General features: G+C 40.7%; 1 protein-coding gene and 1 long non-coding RNA gene across 4 annotated transcripts in view; one reads left to right on the forward strand and one right to left on the reverse strand.

The window, feature by feature from the left end:
- LOC138948236 (serine-rich adhesin for platelets-like) overlaps positions 1–11489 on the reverse strand; it is a 35319-nt gene extending 23830 nt beyond the window's left edge. For all 3 annotated transcript variants that reach the window (XM_070319755.1, XM_070319753.1, XM_070319752.1), the window contains exons 1-2: positions 10501–11489; positions 8154–8247 (exon numbers count right to left, since the gene is read on the reverse strand). In XM_070319755.1, coding sequence (XP_070175856.1) covers positions 8154–8247; positions 10501–11318 — 912 coding nt within the window. In that variant the 5' untranslated portion in view covers positions 11319–11489. The remainder of the gene's footprint in view (positions 1–8153; positions 8248–10500) is intronic.
- Positions 11490–13740: 2251 nt separating this feature from the next.
- Positions 13741–18259, forward strand: LOC138948237 (uncharacterized). The gene is made up of 2 exons (XR_011449936.1): positions 13741–17415; positions 17721–18259. It is a non-coding gene; the product is annotated as an uncharacterized lncRNA (long non-coding RNA).
- Positions 18260–19432: the final 1173 nt, after the last annotated feature.

The following is a 19432-nucleotide window of genomic DNA, read 5'->3' on the forward strand; positions in this document are numbered from 1 at the left end:
CAGCATATTTGCAAGAAAGTAGCCAAGAACGTTTTCCTCCTATCCAAGTTAAAGCAATATACCGACAGAAGGACTCTGGAAATGTTCCACCATGCTCATGTAATGCCTCACATTAATTATGTTTCGACGCTCTAGGATGGCAGCAGTGATGTCCACTTGAAAAAGTTAGACTCTCTCTATCGTCGCTCGGCCAAACTCATCGTAAAGGATAATGCCTCAACAGATATGAAATTAAAAATGCTTAACTTTCTTCCACTGGAAAAGCATCTCAAGTTAAACAAAGCCATTTTCATGCATAAATTGTATCACGGTAAAGTGCCGATTTACATTACATCATTATTTAATAAAGCTACCCACAGATATGGGTCGGTCAACTTGATCCCACCAATTCCACGAATTGACCTGTATAAGACCAGTCTTGCCTTTTCGGGTACTTCAGTTTGGAATTCACTTCCATCATCCTTTAAGCACCTAAAGTCATTAAAAAGTTTTAAAAAATGTGTAAAAAACCACTTAATGTCTGAGTAGTTTAACGCCTTTTGACTTACCAAACTTAGTATTACGTCAAAAATATGCTGTGCATTGTATATTCTGAACATATTTTTGTTACTCTATTGCTACATGTTCGATTGCCACCAGCTTGTATTTATAATTACCTGCATAGTATGCATTTGATTTTATGAATAACCACATATGTATGCTCTTCATGCCTCATCTTTATCATCATCATCATCATTATCATCATCATTATCGTCATCATCATCATCATCGTCATCTTTATTATCACGTTTTCCGACCTCCTTTTGTTGGTTAACTTTTTAACTTTTTAATTTTTTATTTTTTTTAAATTATATAATTGTGTGTCTATGCGTCCCAAGGACAGATTGTAAGAAAAGGCGTAGCCTTAAATCTAAATCCTTGTAAAATAAAGTTCAATTCAATTCAATTCAATTCTCTCTCTCTCTCTCTCTCTCTCTCTCTCTCTCTCTCTCTCTCTCTCTCTCTCTCTCTCTCTATCTCTATCTCTATCTCTCTCTCTCGTTTGCCTTTTCTTTAACTGGCACTTGAAACTGGTAGGTTTTGTTTCTTGTTTTTTACTTATTTATTCACAAAGTAGGCAGGATCTCAGTCCTCGGAACCCTACTTTTAAACGATTAAGCTTGCACAGAGAAGGTATGTGTCTATTGACATGGTATAACGGGTTTATTCTGGTGCAGTCAGGTTCGTCTCAAAACACTTTCATGTGATTACAACGCCAGCCTCCATCGATTCTCATCGAGGAAAAATACGATGCAGGTAAAACTAACAAGCCTTGAAACTTCTCTCGTCGACTGTCTTTGTTTCAGTGAAAGACGCATTCTCCCTTCACGTGTAAACAATCGTGTAAACCATCGTGTAAACCATCGTGTAAACCATCGTGTAAACCACCACAGGTCTGTCCAGGCTTTTACATGAAGAGCTTCCCTTCACGGGGACCCATACAGCAACACAAAGAAGAACTAAAAAACACACCTACTTTCTGGGCAGAGTGGACATTATTTGAATAACCAGAATTTGTTTTAATTGACATGGGTGTCAATAAGGACATTAAATCAGCAAAAACTTGTTGTTTGTACATAAAGGAGTCGAGTCAGCCTGCATAATTATGTGGTTGTATATATATATATATATAGCCAAACGGAGGGGTGAATGTAATCTATGGTGTTGCACAAGATGGTTTATGCCGGAAGGACACTATCTTTAACAGTACCCAATATTGACGGACTGTGTGATGATATCTTCTGCTATGGTCTGTTGAGACAGTGATATCAAAATCGAGACCGGAGGTCGCCGGATGTCGAGATTTTGATATCACTGTCAAAACAGACCACTAGCAGAGGATATCATCACACAGTCAGTCAATGTTAGGTATATTGCTAATTCTCTGGACATTTTGCATTTACTGTAAAGAAATTACAAAAGTATTTGTCTCAGTTTTGGCTGTTCCATATCCCTCCCTCTGATTATTATTTATTTTTGTTCACTCTTTTCTTGTACTTTTCAGTATTTTAAAATGTCTTTCCTTTCAAAAAGTCTTTAGTCACTTGCTCAACTAAATTCTGGGATAATTACATTTTCATATATATTTGTTTGTTTTTAAATTTAGGTGTTTTTGTTTTTGAAGTGGGGAAGCAATAAAGAGGTCGTCGATATCAAAACTGATATCGACGGAAATATCGTCGATATCACTTTTGCACTGAGCTCAGTTTTGCCCAATTGACCAATGGAAATCCACGTAACATATGAAATAGCAATATTTCTTGTTGTTGACTGGGGCTGTTATTCCTAAAAAGACTGATATACGAAACTCGCTGCATTGATGATATCAGGCTTTACACTTAGCAGGGGCGGATCAGTTCATTTTATGGGGGGGGGGGGGGGGTTCCAAAAGTATTGTGTGAAGATATGGGTGTGAAAGCGCGAAGCGCCTAGCTTGCTCGGGGGGTCCGGGGGCATGCCCCCCCGGAAAATGTTGAAAAAAGGATGCAAAATGGTGCAATCTGGTGCATTCTGAGGATGATCATTACCAGTTTCAGGCAGCAGATTTTGTCACTGATTAATACCCCAAAAATTGAAACTCAACCCAAAAAAACACACAAAAATATTTTTATTTTTTGGCTGGGGGGGGGGGGGGGGGTCCGGAAACCGCAGAAACCCCCCCCCCCCCCTCGTCCGCCCCTGCTTAGAGTAGCTAGAACTGTCATTGTGATGCCTTTCACACACCAGTTGGCATGCGGAGGTTGAAACGAAATACTTTAACCAAATTGTCCTCGAAATAACTCGAAACAATGTTTACAATCTGCAAATACGAGTCTCTTTTTTCATCCAGAAAATAAAAACACTACTCTTCTTTCACAGAAACGTTCCTTCTTCAAGGAAGAACGCAACACTCTTTTTTCTGTTTTTCAGCCAGAAATTCAATACTACATGTACTTATTTCACATTTTCCGTGTTCTTATCTTCAAATATTTTGCACAGAAATAGCAAATAATGAATGAACTGTTCAGAAAAAAATATTTCTCAGTAACGCGCATTCGCCATTGTCCTTCTTTTCAAAGCAAGTCATGGTTTAAGAACTACCGCCAAAAAGACTAGAGTACACCCCTACACTTTTCTGTTTGCACTGATGACACTGGCTAGAACCTTGTGATCCGGAGCGGTTCTAGACAGTGTCATCTGGCTAGAACCATTGACGTATTACAGATGAAATCTAGTACTACAATCACTCAATTATAGCATCTATTGGGGATTACAACGTTCTAGCCAATGACGTATTTTAACGACATAATATCATATTTCACTGTAACTGTTTTGCAGCCAATGAAAGTGTTTTGCAGTCAATTATAGCACACGGCATACGTCACATTGTAGAATCTACTCGGGATCGCAACGCTCTAGCCAATGACGTATTCAACGACAAAAATATTACATTTCACTGTAAGTGTAACTGCTTTGCAGTCAATGATATCACACTGTATACGTCACACTAGCGTCTACTCGGGGTCGCAACGTTCTAGCCAATACGTATCAAAGACAAACGACTGACTTGATTGAAGAGACACTGGTTGTCGATGTCCTGCAAGCACAAGGGAAATGGTGTTTTGCTTATCCTTTTGTATTTTTTAATTGGATATAAAAATCATATCTATCAACATAAAGAAGTAAAAGAATAAAAAAAATGAAGTTTTTTTCTTTCTAAAAAGTCTTCTCTTCTGTCATATTAAAAAATCCGATTCAGTGCTGAAAAGAAGGGGGAAAATCTCCTAAAAATGTAACACAAACATAGAAACAGAACAAAACAAAGAAAAAACCTTGTCTTCACTTCGACTTTTTGCAAGCTCGCCCTGAGTATACCTCTCACGGATAACGGGATATCATACAAAGATAACACGAACTGAGAGGTGCGAAGTTTGTGCAGCAGACAAAGGTATGGGGATGGATGTTGGAGAAGAGGGTGTGAGACAGAGACGGGAAGAGAGAGAGAGAGAGAGAGAGAGAGAGAGAGAGAGAGAGAGAGAGAGAGAGAGAGAGAGAGAGAGAGAGAGAGAGAGAGAGAGAGAGAGTGTACGCGCGTGTGTGCGTGGGTGCGTCAGTGTGTGTGTGCAAAAAAAAAAGAGTGACACTAACAGACAGACAAACAAACAGATATACCAAGACAATGTTACAAGTTTATTACTTTATCTCTCAGTTTACCCCACACAGGGGGTCACAAGTCGAGATGTTAGCTATCATATCCGCTCGTATATTTGCACGTAACCCATTCGCAATGAAAATGGGGTTAGGGTTCTTAGGGACAAGGAGATTTTGGGAGTGTTCCTAACATGTGGCCAGCCCCAAAACAAACAGCAGCGATATGAAATCATGATTTACACACTTGTCTTGTCAGTGAACCAAGATCCGGAGTAAACACTGTTGCAGGAAAGTGCAAGTTACACTTTGCTATACACGGGGGTATACTTAGCATTCTTTCAATTTGGGCGGGAAAAAATCACACCAAAAAACCACAAACGTGTGTTCGCTTTCCTTTGGCATCATTTCTCTTCATTTTTCACCTTTCCTTTGCATTCTGCTCGTTTATTCTTTATCAAAATCTGCACACTTTGAGGAATAATGTACGTCTGTCTGTTCATTATAGCATGCAGTATTAATCCCTACCGTCAGCAAGGATAACTACGAACAAATCAGCTCGGTCAATATGCTAAATGTACGATTGATTTATATGGTTTAGGCATTGTATTACATGTCGTATATATATATATATTTAATCAAAATCGCTACTCTACAAACACAAAACGACACCATAATGTACCATAGAACATCTGAACACATGAAAGAACATAATGTATACACACAGTGACTTCTTGATTGTCCGTTTTGAACATGAAAATATAAACTGTTTAAGTTTATACTATGATGTCTACAGTTCAGTCTGGAAATGTTAAAAGCATGAATTGGCGACAACAGATCATTGTTCATACATTAAAAAGCACAGATAACCGTTCGTTAAACACATCAAAATAATGATAACAACAATACCAACTACTCCCAGACTAAAATATTAACAGCAGCTGCACTAGTTTATGAAATGACATTATGCCACTGAGCGTGAAACTTGATTGGCATGATCATTCATGGCATATATAAATATAACGGTTATCGTCTCGCAGATCTTTACGGTATATCACAATAATAATGCATGTTTTGTAATAAAACAGCGAAATACGGCCAACATACTACTACACTACTGCGTCTGTCTATGCGTAAAATTAATTTAACAGCATGCATCTAACGAATATTGTTGGGCAAAGCAAAGCCACAGTATGACGCTGCTGTAGTACTTGCACTAACTAACACTCACGGTTCTCCAAAACGACTACTGTAAGCACTGGTAAATCCAGTTAACCAATGGCAATACTTAAAACAAACAACACCATTAGACCATGTCAAATCGAAACTCCATAGTGGATATATATATATGCATAAAACAAAACAAACAAACAACAACTATACTACGAATATATGCATGAGAATTTCCTCAGCAATTGAAGCAAACTGAACAACGACTATTCTAACGACTCACTAGACGATGACATTATCGGACGACAAAATCGATCATGTTACGATTATGTGAAACAGACACTAAGGGTGAACACATACCTATGGACACCAAAAAAAGAAGAGAAAAAAAAGAGAGAAAAAAGCATATAGACGGGTGGGATGATAGGGTTCACACTATACAGTATCAGAAATAACTGGTTGAAACTGGAAAGAATATTGAAAGTACTTGAAAATAGACGACGATTTTGTGAAATGGAAACTGTGAAAAAATACCGGGATCAATGAATGAACAAACAAGTCGCGTAAGGCGAAAATACAATATTTAGTCGAGTAGCTGTCGAACTCACAGAATGAAACTGAACGCAACGCAACGCAGCAAGACCGTATACTCGTAGCATCGTCACTCCACCGCCCGTGGCAAAGGCAGTGCCCGTGGAATTGACAAGAAGAGCGGGGTATTCGTTGCGCTGAGAAGGATAGCACGCTTTTCTGTACCTCTCTTCGTTTTAACTTTCTGAGCGTGTTTTTAATCCAAACATATCATATCTATATATTTTTGGAATCAGGAACCGACAAGGAATAAGATGAAAGTGTTTTTAAATTGATTTCGAAAAAAAAATTTTGATAATAATTTTTATATATTTAATTTTCAGAGCTTGTTTTTAATCCGAATATAACATATTTATATGTTTTTGGAATCAGCAAATGATGGAGAATAAGATAAACGTAAATTTGGATCGTTTTATAAGTTTTTATTTTTTTTTTTACAATTTTCAGATTTTTAATGACCAAAGTCATTAATTGATTTTTAAGCCACCAAGCTGAAATGCAATACCGAAGTCCGGGCTTCGTCGAAGATTACTTGACCAAAATTTCAACCAATTTGGTTGAAAAATGAGGGCGTGACAGTGCCGCCTCAACTTTCACGAAAAGCCGGATATGACGTCATCAAGACATTTATCAAAAAAATGAAAAAAACGTTCGGGGATTTCATACCCAGGAACTCTCATGTCAAATTTCATAAAGATCGGTCCAGTAGTTTAGTCTGAATCGCTCTACACACACACACACACACACACACACACACACACGCACGCACATACACCACGATCGATTCCCCCTCGATGTTAAAATATTTAGTCAAAACTTGACTAAATATAAAACAAGTCGCGTAAGGCGAAAATACAATATTTAGTCAAGTAGCTGTCGAACTCACAGAATGAAACTGAACGCAATGCCATTTTTCAGCAAGACCGTATACTCGTAGCATCGTCAGTCCACCGCTCGTGGCAAGAAGAGCGGGGTAGTAGTTGCGCTGAGAAGGATAGCACGCTTTTCTGTACCTCTCTTTGTTTTAACTTTCTGAGCGTGTTTTTAATCCAAACATATCATATCTATATATTTTTGGAATCAGGAACCGACAAGGAATAAGATGAAAGTGTTTTTAAATTGATTTCGACTATTTAATTTTGATAATAATTTTTATATATTTAATTTTCAGAGCTTGTTTTTAATCCGAATATAACATATTTATATGTTTTTGGAATCAGCAAATGATGGAGAATAAGATAAACGTAAATTCGGATCGTTTTATAAATTTTTATTTTTTTTTTACAATTTTCAGATTTTTAATGACCAAAGTCATTAATTGATTTTTAAGCCACCAAGCTGAAATGCAATACCGAAGTCCGGGCTTCGTCGAAGATTACTTGACCAAAATTTCAACCAATTTGGTTGAAAAATGAGGGCGTGACAGTGCCGCCTCAACTTTCACGAAAAGCCGGATATGACGTCATCAAAGACATTTATCAAAAAAATGAAAAAAACGTTCGGGGATTTCATACCCAGGAACTCTCATGTCAAATTTCATAAAGATCGGTCCAGTAGTTTAGTCTGAATCGCTCTACACACACACACACACACACACGCACACACGCACGCACATACACCACGACCCTCGTTTCGATTCCCCCTCGATGTTAAAATATTTAGTCAAAACTTGACTAAATATAAAAAGAGAAAAGGGGTAAACCTGTAGTGTCGAACCACTGAATTGGAAACGAATATTTTGGAACGAGTTCCTTCCGGGACAGGGAGGGGCGGACAAAGAGAGGGAGGTGAGAGATGGAGAGAGAGGATGGAGAAAGAGAGGGGGGGTGAGAGAGGAAGGTGAGAGAGAGAGAGAGAGAGAGAGAGAGAGAGAGAGAGAGAGAGAGAGAGAGAGAAAGAGAAGAGAGAGAGAGAGACAGAGAGAGGAGAGAGAGAGAGAGAGAGAGAGAGAGAGAGAGAGAGAGAGAGAGAGAGAGGAAGGTGAGAGAGAGAGAGAGGATGGTGGAATGGTTGGCATCTTCTGATTAACTGAGAGTATACACGATTGATAACTATAGTAGTGAAAGCATGTGACCAACTGAGACAGAGAGGGACCGAGATACGGATGAAAGGTGGGGTGGGGGGGGGGGGGGGGGGGGAGGAGGGGCGAAGTAAACGTTTGAGGGCATAATTAAAAGTAGATTGATAACTATTGGCGCACGCAAGTGACAAGTTGTGTGACCTACCTTGTCCCCTGGTGTTGCCACGCAGGCCAGCGTGTCTAAGGTTCGAACCGCACCAACAGCGCTCTCCCAGGCAGCCACACTCACTTTGGGCGAACTGCGTGATGAAAAGAACCTCCATCAGTTCACCGTACGGTATGGTGACAGTCAGGGTGAAGTCTTTGTATCTCTGTGTGTGGTGGTTGTGAATAAGGTTTGTGCTGGATGTGTGTGTGTGTGTGTGTGTGTGTGTGTGTGTGTGTGTGTGTGTGTGTGTGTGTGTTTGCCGGTGTGTGTGTGTGTGTGTGTGTGTGTGTGTGTGTGAGAGAGAGAGAGAGAGAGAGAGAGAGAGAGAGAGAGAGAGATACAGAGACAGACAGATTTGATTTTGTAATCACAATATATATGGGCAGTTGTCCCTTAGTTTCAAGTGCTAATTTAAACAAAAGGCAAACGAAATCAAGCCAGCAAAGACTAAATAAATGGTTGAAGAAAACAAAAAGTTATTAAAAAAAAAGGTGGTGGGGGGGAGGGGGGGGGGCTGCATATCGATCTATAAATCATTTGTGAGACTGCAAAATAATTCACCGGTAAAAGGTGCAAAGGAACTGTTACACAAGGCCAAGACCGTGCAACGAAATAGATCTGGTATTAGCTGGTGCAACCACCCGCACAGCATGGGGTTCAAGTCAGGCGTGACACAGGACCTTCCGTAATAGCAGGGCTTCAGAACGCCGAGTATTCGTGTTACCCTGAGCAGGGATTTGCAACAGATTGTTCCAAGCGAGTGTCATCTGTTACGTTAGGTGCAGCCGAAATGCCATGCGCTAGTCTTCTCAGTGCTGACGAAATGCCTATCTTCATATGACCGACTAGAACAACGAATTAAGCTGCCTCGCAACATTGTACTTACAGTTACAGCCCTGAAAGTCCAAACAATGGTGCACTAGCCTTTGGCTAGTGAGCCTTTGGCTAGTGAGCCTTTGGTTAGTGAGCCTTTGGCTAGTCAGTGAGCCTTTGGCTAGTGATTCAGAAAATGTACTCGTCAGAAAGCAAACTTTACTAGCCAAACCAACAATTCGTTTCAGCAACTTTACACGCATTTGGCGAGTAGATGAACATTTCTACTCACATTCACAACACATGTTTGTACTCGCTATGATATGGCGAATTAAAATACTCGCCACTTTCAGGGCTGACTTAGAGGAGACATGTTCAGTGCAGGAATATTTTTTCAGCAAATCAAGAAATCTATACTTCAGGGACTTTCAATCTTTCTTTCTTTGTATCTGTCTAGTCTATTACTAGTATTAGAGGACCGGCACGGTTGGCCAAGTGGTAAGGCGTCCGCCCCGTGATCGGGAGGTCAAGGGTTCGAACCCCGGCCGGGTCATACCTAACAGTAACATAAGACTTTAAAATTGGCAATCTAGTGGCTGCTCCGCCTGGCGTCTGGCATTATGGGGTTAGTGCTAGGACTGGTTGGTCCGGAGTCAGAATAATGTGACTGGGTGAGACATGAAGCCTGTTCTGCGACTTCTGTCTTGTGTGTGGCGCACGTTATATATGTCAAAGCAGCACCGCCCTGATATGGGCCCTTCGTGGTCGGCTGGGCGTTAAGCAAACAAACAAACTAGTATTAGAATTTCTCATTGAAAAAAAAAATCTCTTTCGTTTCTTAGCAGATACTATCCAGGGTTTATAGCTTAGAACCGTACACGACTGGTGATAATTGCAACATCGGAAGTGTAGGGTCGTCAGCCCCATGACTTTGCACGAACCGCATGCATGTGCACCAAAGACAAATCAAAGCATGTTGCCATCAACGAAACCCTTGTGACTAATCTACTCTTTAAATTTACGTGCTAAAAATCGTACACAAAAATTCGTTTGCTGGTTGTGTGGTCCCGAGTGTCTCTTTTGCATACTGTGATTTCTGAATAAAATCATGTTTAACTTTAAACCAAATCCGTTGAAGGCCCATACATTGAGACCATCCTTTCGATTCGTCTCAAGCCTGACAGCTGGAGTGACTCGAGATTTGACTTTTTAAAATTGTTATTGGGGAAGGAGATGGGGGGATCCAATCAATTTCGTTGACTGACAAAGGTATCACTATCACTTACGAAATACATCTTGCACCTCCCCCCCCCCCCCCCCCATTCTCGCAGTGACGTCAGTTTTTAACACACACACTGTGACACTGACGCACGTACGAACTATGACACACACACACATACACACACACTGCACGTACACTTGCACACACATACACACGCACTTAATTACACACACACACGCACGGTTTTTCGGCAAGGCTGTAAGACTAAGAGTTGTCCCAGGAGAAAATTCACAAACGATTCCGCCCTACCTTATTTTCCTGCTGCTTGTTCTGAGCGTTCTGTTGAGACTTGGTGAAATCATAGCATTTGCAGGGACTTTCACCTTTGCGGGAACTTTAGGAAAAGGAGTTTTGCTGACTGCGTGAATGGCCATTTTATTCGTCGAGCCAGCGGCCGTAGCACCAACTTGAAGAGGCGAATCTCTCTGACTATGATCAGCGTCTTTCGTAAGGTCTCCCTCACTCCCGCCTCGAACATGGATATTTGGTGAAAGTTTGTATCTGGAAGTAGATCTGAGGTTCGATTCTGAACTTCTGTGCGGAATTGTACTGTTCGATTGATCCCTTTTCGTTGACTGAGTTTGCGGCGCATACCCCACCATTGTTGCGGGATGTGTGTACAGCGGGGAACCAGCATGTGCTCTGTATGCGTAAAATCTTTGCAGTTCAAGGAAATCATTGCGTGTGGATGCTGAGTTGATAGAATCCGTACATGTGTGCTCCCGTCTGTACTGCTCGATGTACCGGTGCGATTCTGGATAATGATGAAACGAAAAGTTCGAATCGGCGTGCAGATCTTTCTTGGACCGATCTCTTGCAAGCAGGTATTCCCTTGCTCCAACACTTGTTTTTGGTTTTGATAACGAAGGATCATGCTCAGGCCTCCGTAACACTACCCTTTCGTCAGGGCTCCAACCTGTCACTTCACAAAATTTCGAATCTTTGAGGTTGCTAGGCCGAAGAGCGCTGGCACCTGATAATGTCGTCTGCTTCGGCTGATCGAATATGTCGTCTGCTGCAAGAAGTTTATTCTGCAACTGTCTGTCTTGTGCAAAGGCTGTAGTCATGCTTTTTGTCCATGTAATCCGGAATCATGACTCCATCAGCGAAGAAATTAGGTATCAACTTGCCGATCTGGGTCTGCAGATCATTCACATGACTGTAACAAATCAACTCCAAGTGTTTTCATGCGGCTACCGAAGCACACCACGTTTTACAAACAATCACAGTTGGTAGGAACGCCGCGCTAATCTGTAGGCTGTTCCATCAGTCCTGCCTACTTGCCGTCTGGGTAAATGTAAGACTTTAATTACACACAGAAATGAATCTTTAAAAACAAACAGAAGTAATTGGATTTTGCTTATTATATTTGAAATGTATGAAACATTTAAAAATGTAAATATTTTAAACACAACGTTTTGCAGTTGTGGATTCTGTCTGTGTCATATGGGGTGTGTGCTGGGTCTGACTAATTACTACGCGACCGCACGCGACCACACGCGACCTTGCGCGACCTCAAACTAAAGCATGTACATGTAATATTTTTATATAAAATTATACAGCATCTTCACAACATTATCTGACTTTATACCAAGTTTTAAGTCAAAGAAATTAAAAATAACGGAGTTATAATGTATTTTGCGACGAGCTATCGAGCGAAAGTGAAAGCATCGTGCTTCAGCGTCCGACCATGTTCGCATTGATTTAAGGCCTAAAAAAAAAATAGGTGTGGTTACGGTAACCCGACCTACCCTATTCTTAGGGGCCGACCCTATAACTTTTTATTACATTTGTCACAAAAAAACCCAAGAAAACGAGTGCAGAAAACGCAATGAAAGCGAAAGCGCCTGAGTCGCACACTTACCGTATTTCCCTGTCAAGTAGGTTTAATTTGTACACATAGCAATCTTTGCAGAGGAACCAAGCATCACTCATTACAACCAAATCCTTATAAACAAACTAAAATCATATGCAACATAGGTACGGGATATGTAATAGTGATACAAAAATGACAAAACAATGATTGAAAAGACAAAGATGAGTTTGTGAGAATCAATTTCTCTCAACGATACATGAAAACCGGTCAAGGTCAGAGTGACGCTTTGGTCAGTTCGAAGCATTATCGTAAATAACACAATAATATGCAGCCATCCAGCCTAATCAGTGACTTCTATGCAAACCTAAATATAATTAGGACCGTATCAAAGATAAAAGGGACTTTGAAAGATAGAAGTTAGGTAGATATATGTGGTGAGTGAGAGAAATCTGTATTGACATTGTGTGACTGTGTCAATAGAATTATAATTTCTAGCGCCTGTATTGCGTCGTAGGCTGTTATCGTAGGTATGACGTAGGTATGACGTAGGTTTTAGGGTTTCGTCATTTCACAGACAGGGGTGTCAGCTTGTGTCTATCGGTTACGTCTGCGTGTTCGGTTTGAATGAAAACACACAGACTATGCATTTGTTTGAATATTCCTGAATGGGGAATGCTTAGTTTTGTTCTTAATAAGTTAAATTAGTTTAGATCGTATTGATAAAAGAATGTTTGGGGTGGCGACGCATAATCAAGCAGCGTCATATAGGACCCTCTTCCCCCTTCCCCTTTTCCCGACTAAAATGAGTAAAAGTTGTAATGAACTCGGCCAAAGTTGAAACAAACGCGCACTTGTGGCCTGGACTGGCAGAGAAAGAACATGTCAAGCCTTGCCGGCCTTTGGATGAATTATGCATTTGTGATGCATTTGTGAAGTGAAAAAGTGTGTGTTGGTGTGTACCAATTGGAGTGATGGAGTGTGTGTTGGCTGTATGTCCTGGAACCGAATGCTGTTGTGAACCAGGGAGTGTTTCGTGTCCAGAGATGATGTAGACCAGGTGAGAATAGACCTTTTGTTATCGGTACATCTTCTTTGGAATTGGCACAATAATTTGATTGTTCTTTAGTCATGTGAATGTGTGGAATTAGATCTCAGCAAGCACAGAAAGTTGGTCCCCTCTCGGACCAATATTGGATTTGGCTAAATGGTCTGTTGTTTTGTCTGGAAATTGACAGCTGTAATAAAATGATGTGTAATTAACAACAGAAGAGAAGGCCAATGATTAGATTGAGAACCAAACATGCATGATGTAATACTGGAACTTGAATGATTGTAATTGTGGTTTTGATGACTGTGTGAGATGATACTTTGATATGAATTGTCGCTTCGGTAATTACTGATTTTGCTTTTACTTTTTGTTTTCCCAGCCGAGCGGACTCTTGGTGGGATAGCGTGTATGTTTTACTACTGTGTATAGCATAGCGTGTTTTACCACCGTGAATGTATAGCATAGCGTGTTTTACTACCGTGAATGTATAGCATAGCGTGTTTTACTACCGTGAATGTATAGCATAGCGTGTTTTACCACCGTGAATGTATAGCATAGCGTGTTTTACCACCGTGAATGTATAGCATAGCGTGTTTTACTACCGTGTTTACTAGCGTGTTTATCATAGCGTGTATGTTTAGCATAGCGTGTTTATGATAGCGTGTATGTTTTACTACGGTGTATAGCATAGCGTGTTTTACTACCGTGTATGTATAGCATAGCGTGTTTTACTACCGTGTAGGTATAGCATAGCGTGTTTTACTACCGTGCATGTATAGCATAGCGTGTTTTACTACCGTGTATGTATGGCATAGCGTGTTTTACTACCGTGTTTTAGCATAGTGTATGTTTTGCTACCGTGTTTTAGCATAGTGTGTGTTTAGTACTAGCGTGTTAGTTCTAGGTAGTGTTTTACTACCGTGTTTAATAGCGTGTTTTAGAGCACACGTTACACCAGTGACTTTATAGTGTTGTGGCAACAGAACTTTTTTCGTTGTAGAGATTTGCCTCAAGCTACTTCTGAGTTGAGTGCGGAGTATGTGTTTCCACCTTTTTCAGACTAAGTGTTGAAAATGTTTATTGAAAAGTAGCATTAGTCTGACGAACCTATTTTTAACTTTTATTTTAAATGCTTGGTGATTGTGTGCGTGAGTGTTATGCAATAAAGAGGACAGAGAACATCATTCAATGTATTCTACCAACTTTTTATTGTTTGTGTACTCTCTCCCTTTCCGCTTTTTTGTAAAATATTGCTAACACCCGCATGCGCTCCACCACATTTTGGCGTCGCCGACAGGATAGATAAGTGGACACATATTTTGAGAATAGAAAGTAGTACAGTAGTAGTAGTTTAGGTATACACGCTATCCCACCCGTCACCAACCTGGAACCAACCTGGAACCACCCGTCATCAACCTGGAACCACCCGTCACAAACCTGGAACCACCCGTCACCAACCTGGAACCACCCGTCACCAACCTGGAACCACCGTCACCAACCTGGAACGACCCGGTGATGGACGGACTTTGGAGGAGAGACTCCAGCTCGACTATCGACCAACCCCAGGGAGTGGACGACTTTAACACCGTCAATTTCCGAGGATCTGTGGTGACTGTGTTTGTTTCTGCACGTGCCAGTAATGTGAAAGGACATTTAGTGGAACGTATCGACGGCCAATGGTGAGTGGAATTTTTAAATATCTTCCACAGAGGAACAGTGGCTGATGCGGAACAGGCGTCCTGATACCGTGTGCGTTCTGTATATCTGCTTTATCATGTCTTGCTACTGACCCGGTAGTGACATTTTGTTGAATTCGTGGACTTGTGGATCTAGTGAGCATTACTGCATATTTGCCTCATTTGTGTGCTGTGTTTATGTTCAAGCATTTTGTATACATTTGAGCAGAATAGCGTCACTTGTGTGATAATGTTGTTTTATTGTTCACCATGAGCGACGGTGAGATGGAAGATGCAGTGGGGGGTAGTCCCATGAGCACCCCACAGTGTCTTCTCACCGGGATCGCCCTGAGCGACGGTGAGATGGAAGATACAGTGGGGGTAGTCCCATGAGCAACCCCACAGTGTCTTCTCACCGGGATCGCCCTGAGCGACGGTGAGATGGAAGATACAGTGGGGGTAGTCCCATGAGCACCCCACAGTGTCTTCTCACCGGGATCGCCCTGAAACGTTCGCGACGGTGAGATGGAAGATGCAGTGGGGGGTAGTCCCATGAGCAACCCCACAGTGTCTTCTCACCGGGATCGCCCTGAAACGGTAACCATGCGAAGTCTGGGGCTTGGGTTATGCGTTGCTAGTTAATTTGTTTTAAGCAAACATGGTGAGCAACATTTAATTGTTGAAATACCAAATATCAAAAATATCAAACATATCGAACATATTGGGAGGGAAGGATATATCTACATATTATTAAATGTTATATACTAACTTGTACAAGGAACCCCGCACAGTGCATTCGCGTGCAGTTGACGTACTCCCTCGGTTCCTTCGGATCATGGAAACATTATTGGATTCTTAGGGAGTGGGTTCAAGTAAAGTTGGGGAGCAGCTGTTCTGTGTTGCCTATTGTTTAGAGCAGGTTAGGCATGTAAATATGTTCTAAGGTTACTTTGTTGTGGAAAAAAAATTTGGCGTCCTTGACAGTACGTTGTTCTCTGTCCTCTGGATCATTTCCTTTTATTATTCAATGAGAATCCCCCCCCCCCCCCCCTCCTGATCTGTATCATCAACATGTCGAAGTCTTTGTTAGCATTGTTAAGGTAATAATTTCGGTACAGTCAATGCATCTTTAAATAGTGGTTGACATGTAGGTTCGAAATGTATTAACAGTTTCGGTACAGTCAATGCATCTTTAAATAGTGGTTGACATGTAGGTTCGAAATGTGTTAATAGTTTCGGTACAGTCAATGCATCTTTAAATAGTGGTTGACATGTAGGTTCGAAATGTGTTAATAGTTTCGGTACAGTCAATGCATCTTTAAATAGTGGTTGACATGTAGGTTCGAAATGTGGTAATAGTTTCGGTACAGTCAATGCATCTTTAAATAGTGGTTGACGTGTAGGTTCGAAATGTGTTACTCAGGATTAGCTTTTGTGACTGAGACTTGCGACGGTTGAAGATATAGGTTAGCCCAATTTGAGTTTTGATTGGTTGTTGAAACTTCTTTGGTGGTTAGGGTTTAACATCATGTTTTTGTTTCCAAGACATGCCTTCAGGAGAAGTCATGCTAAGTTGGGGAGAATGTGGTGAGTGAGAGAAATCTGTATTGACATTGTGTGACTGTGTCAATAGAATTATAATTTCTAGCGCCTGTATTGCGTCGTAGGCTGTTATCGTAGGTATGACGTAGGTATGACGTAGGTTTTAGGGTTTCGTCATTTCACAGACAGGGGTGTCAGCTTGTGTCTATCGGTTACGTCTGCGTGTTCGGTTTGAATGAAAACACACAGACTATGCATTTGTTTGAATATTCCTGAATGGGGAATGCTTAGTTTTGTTCTTAATAAGTTAAATTAGTTTAGATCGTATTGATAAAAGAATGTTTGGGGTGGCGACGCATAATCAAGCAGCGTCATATAGGACCCTCTTCCCCCTTCCCCTTTTCCCGACTAAAATGAGTAAAAGTTGTAATGAACTCGGCCAAAGTTGAAACAAACGCGCACTTGTGGCCTGGACTGGCAGAGAAAGAACATGTCAAGCCTTGCCGGCCTTTGGATGAATTATGCATTTGTGATGCATTTGTGAAGTGAAAAAGTGTGTGTTGGTGTGTACCAATTGGAGTGATGGAGTGTGTGTTGGCTGTATGTCCTGGAACTGAATGCTGTTGTGAACCAGGGAGTGTTTCGTGTCCAGAGATGATGTAGACCAGGTGAGAATAGACCTTTTGTTATCGGTACATCTTCTTTGGAATTGGCACAATAATTTGATTGTTCTTTAGTCATGTGAATGTGTGGAATTAGATCTCAGCAAGCACAGAAAGTTGGTCCCCTCTCGGACCAATATTGGATTTGGCTAAATGGTCTGTTGTTTTGTCTGGAAATTGACAGCTGTAATAAAATGATGTGTAATTAACAACAGAAGAGAAGGCCAATGATTAGATTGAGAACCAAACATGCATGATGTAATACTGGAACTTGAATGATTGTAATTGTGGTTTTGATGACTGTGTGAGATGATACTTTGATATGAATTGTCGCTTCGGTAATTACTGACTTTGCTTTTACTTTTTGTTTTCCCAGCCGAGCGGACTCTTGGTGGGATAGCGTGTATGTTTTACTACTGTGTTTAGCATAGTATGTATAGCATAGCGTGTTTTACTACCGTGTATGTATAGCATAGCGTGTTTTACTACCGTGTATGTATACCATAGCGTGTTTTACCACCGTGAATGTATAGCATAGCGTGTTTTACTACCGTGTGTGTATAGCATAGCGTGTTTTACTACCGTGTTTTATCATAGCGTTTTTATGATAGCGTGTATGTTTAGCATAGCGTGTTTATGATAGCGTGTATGTTTTACTACGGTGTATAGCATAGCGTGTTTTACTACCGTGTATGTATAGCATAGCGTGTTTTACTACCGTGTAGGTATAGCATAGCGTGTTTTACTACCGTGCATGTATACCATAGCGTGCTTTACCACCGTGTATGTATAGCATAGCGTGTTTTACTACCGTGTATGTATGGCATAGCGTGTTTTACTACCGTGTTTTAGCATAGTGTATGTTTAGTACTAGCGTGTTAGTTCTAGGTAGTGTTTTACTACCGTGTTTAATAGCGTGTTTTAGAGCACACGTACACCAGTGACTTTATAGTGTTGTGGCAACAGAACTTTTTCGTTGTAGAGATTTGCCTCAAGCTACTTCTGAGTTGAGTGCGGAGTATGTGTTTCCACCTTTTTCAGACTAAGTGTTGAAAATGTTTATTGAAAAGTAGCATTAGTCTGACGAACCTATTTTTAACTTTTATTTTAAATGCTTGGTGATTGTGTGCGTGAGTGTTATACAATAAAGAGGACAGAGAACATCATTCAAAGTATTCAAACTACTTTTTATTGTTTGTGTACTCTCTCCCTCTTCGCTTTTTTTGTAAAATATTGCTAACACCCGCATGCGCTCCACCACATATATAAAGAAAGGTATTTTATTAGAATTTGCGCCGGCAATGGTGCGCGCGCAGCATCGTATCGTCTGCTATGTACTGTACACAAGGCTGTTTCGCTATGCGATGATTAGAGTGTTTCGGGTAGCGAAGTGCACTTGGTTACATCAAATAAATATAAGTTTTTATGAAATGTGATCTATTGCAATGGAAAGCTAAAGGTCGTAGCTTTAATTTGATGTATTGTTTGTTAGGATTGGTTATGTATTTGTTAAAATAACGTAGGGTAAAGCAAGTGTAAGAAACACAGATTTCGTGTTTCTGGCCGTATTCAGGCGATTTTTATTCTCGGCGGACGGTGCTTTCTGTGCAGTCCGCGCCGGGGCTATAAGTATAAGCCGGACCCCGGCATAAGCATGCATTTTCGCTCCTAGCAGCTGAACACGACACTACACTTGCTTTGCTGTCTACGGGTTTCGCCTTCGGCCTCTACGTTTCCTTGCATTGTTTTCTTGAATAAAAAGTTGAAACAAGACGCTTGGACTTGGGCTTCTACTACTACTACCCTTCCACTCCTCCACTACATTAGAAAAAAAAGTTAAAAAAAAAAAAGTGATTGCCTACCTTCCTACCCTATATTTTTTTTGGCTATGTTACCGAAACCACACCTATTTTTTTTTTTTTTGGCCTAAGAACGCAGGCTCAATGCGAACATGGTCGGACGCAGATATCCGATGCTTGCACTTTCGCTCGCTAGCTCTTCGAAAATACATCATAACTTCCTTATGTTTTATATCTCTGACTTAAAACTTAGTACAAAGTATGATAATGTTCTGAAGATACTATATATATAAATATATTACATGAACATTATTTGGTTTGAGGTTGATCCTACGTTCTTAAATCAATGCGAACGTGGTCGGACGCTGGAGCACGATGCTTTCACTTTCGCTCGATAGCTCGTCGCAAAATACATTATACCTCCGTTATTTTTAATTTCTTTGACTTAAAACTTGGTATAAAGTCAGATAATGTTGTGAAGATGCTAAAAATATTACATGTACATGCTTAGGTTGAGGTCGCGCAAGGTCGCGTGTGGTCGCGTGCGGTCGCGTAGTAATTAGTCAAACCGGTGTGTGCTTGCTTGACAGAAATTCAAAACTAATGTCGCAAACGAAATGTAAAACCGCTTCTTGTAA

Source organism: Littorina saxatilis, linkage group LG15, assembly GCF_037325665.1.
Source record: "Littorina saxatilis isolate snail1 linkage group LG15, US_GU_Lsax_2.0, whole genome shotgun sequence".
NCBI lineage: Eukaryota > Metazoa > Mollusca > Gastropoda > Littorinimorpha > Littorinidae > Littorina > Littorina saxatilis.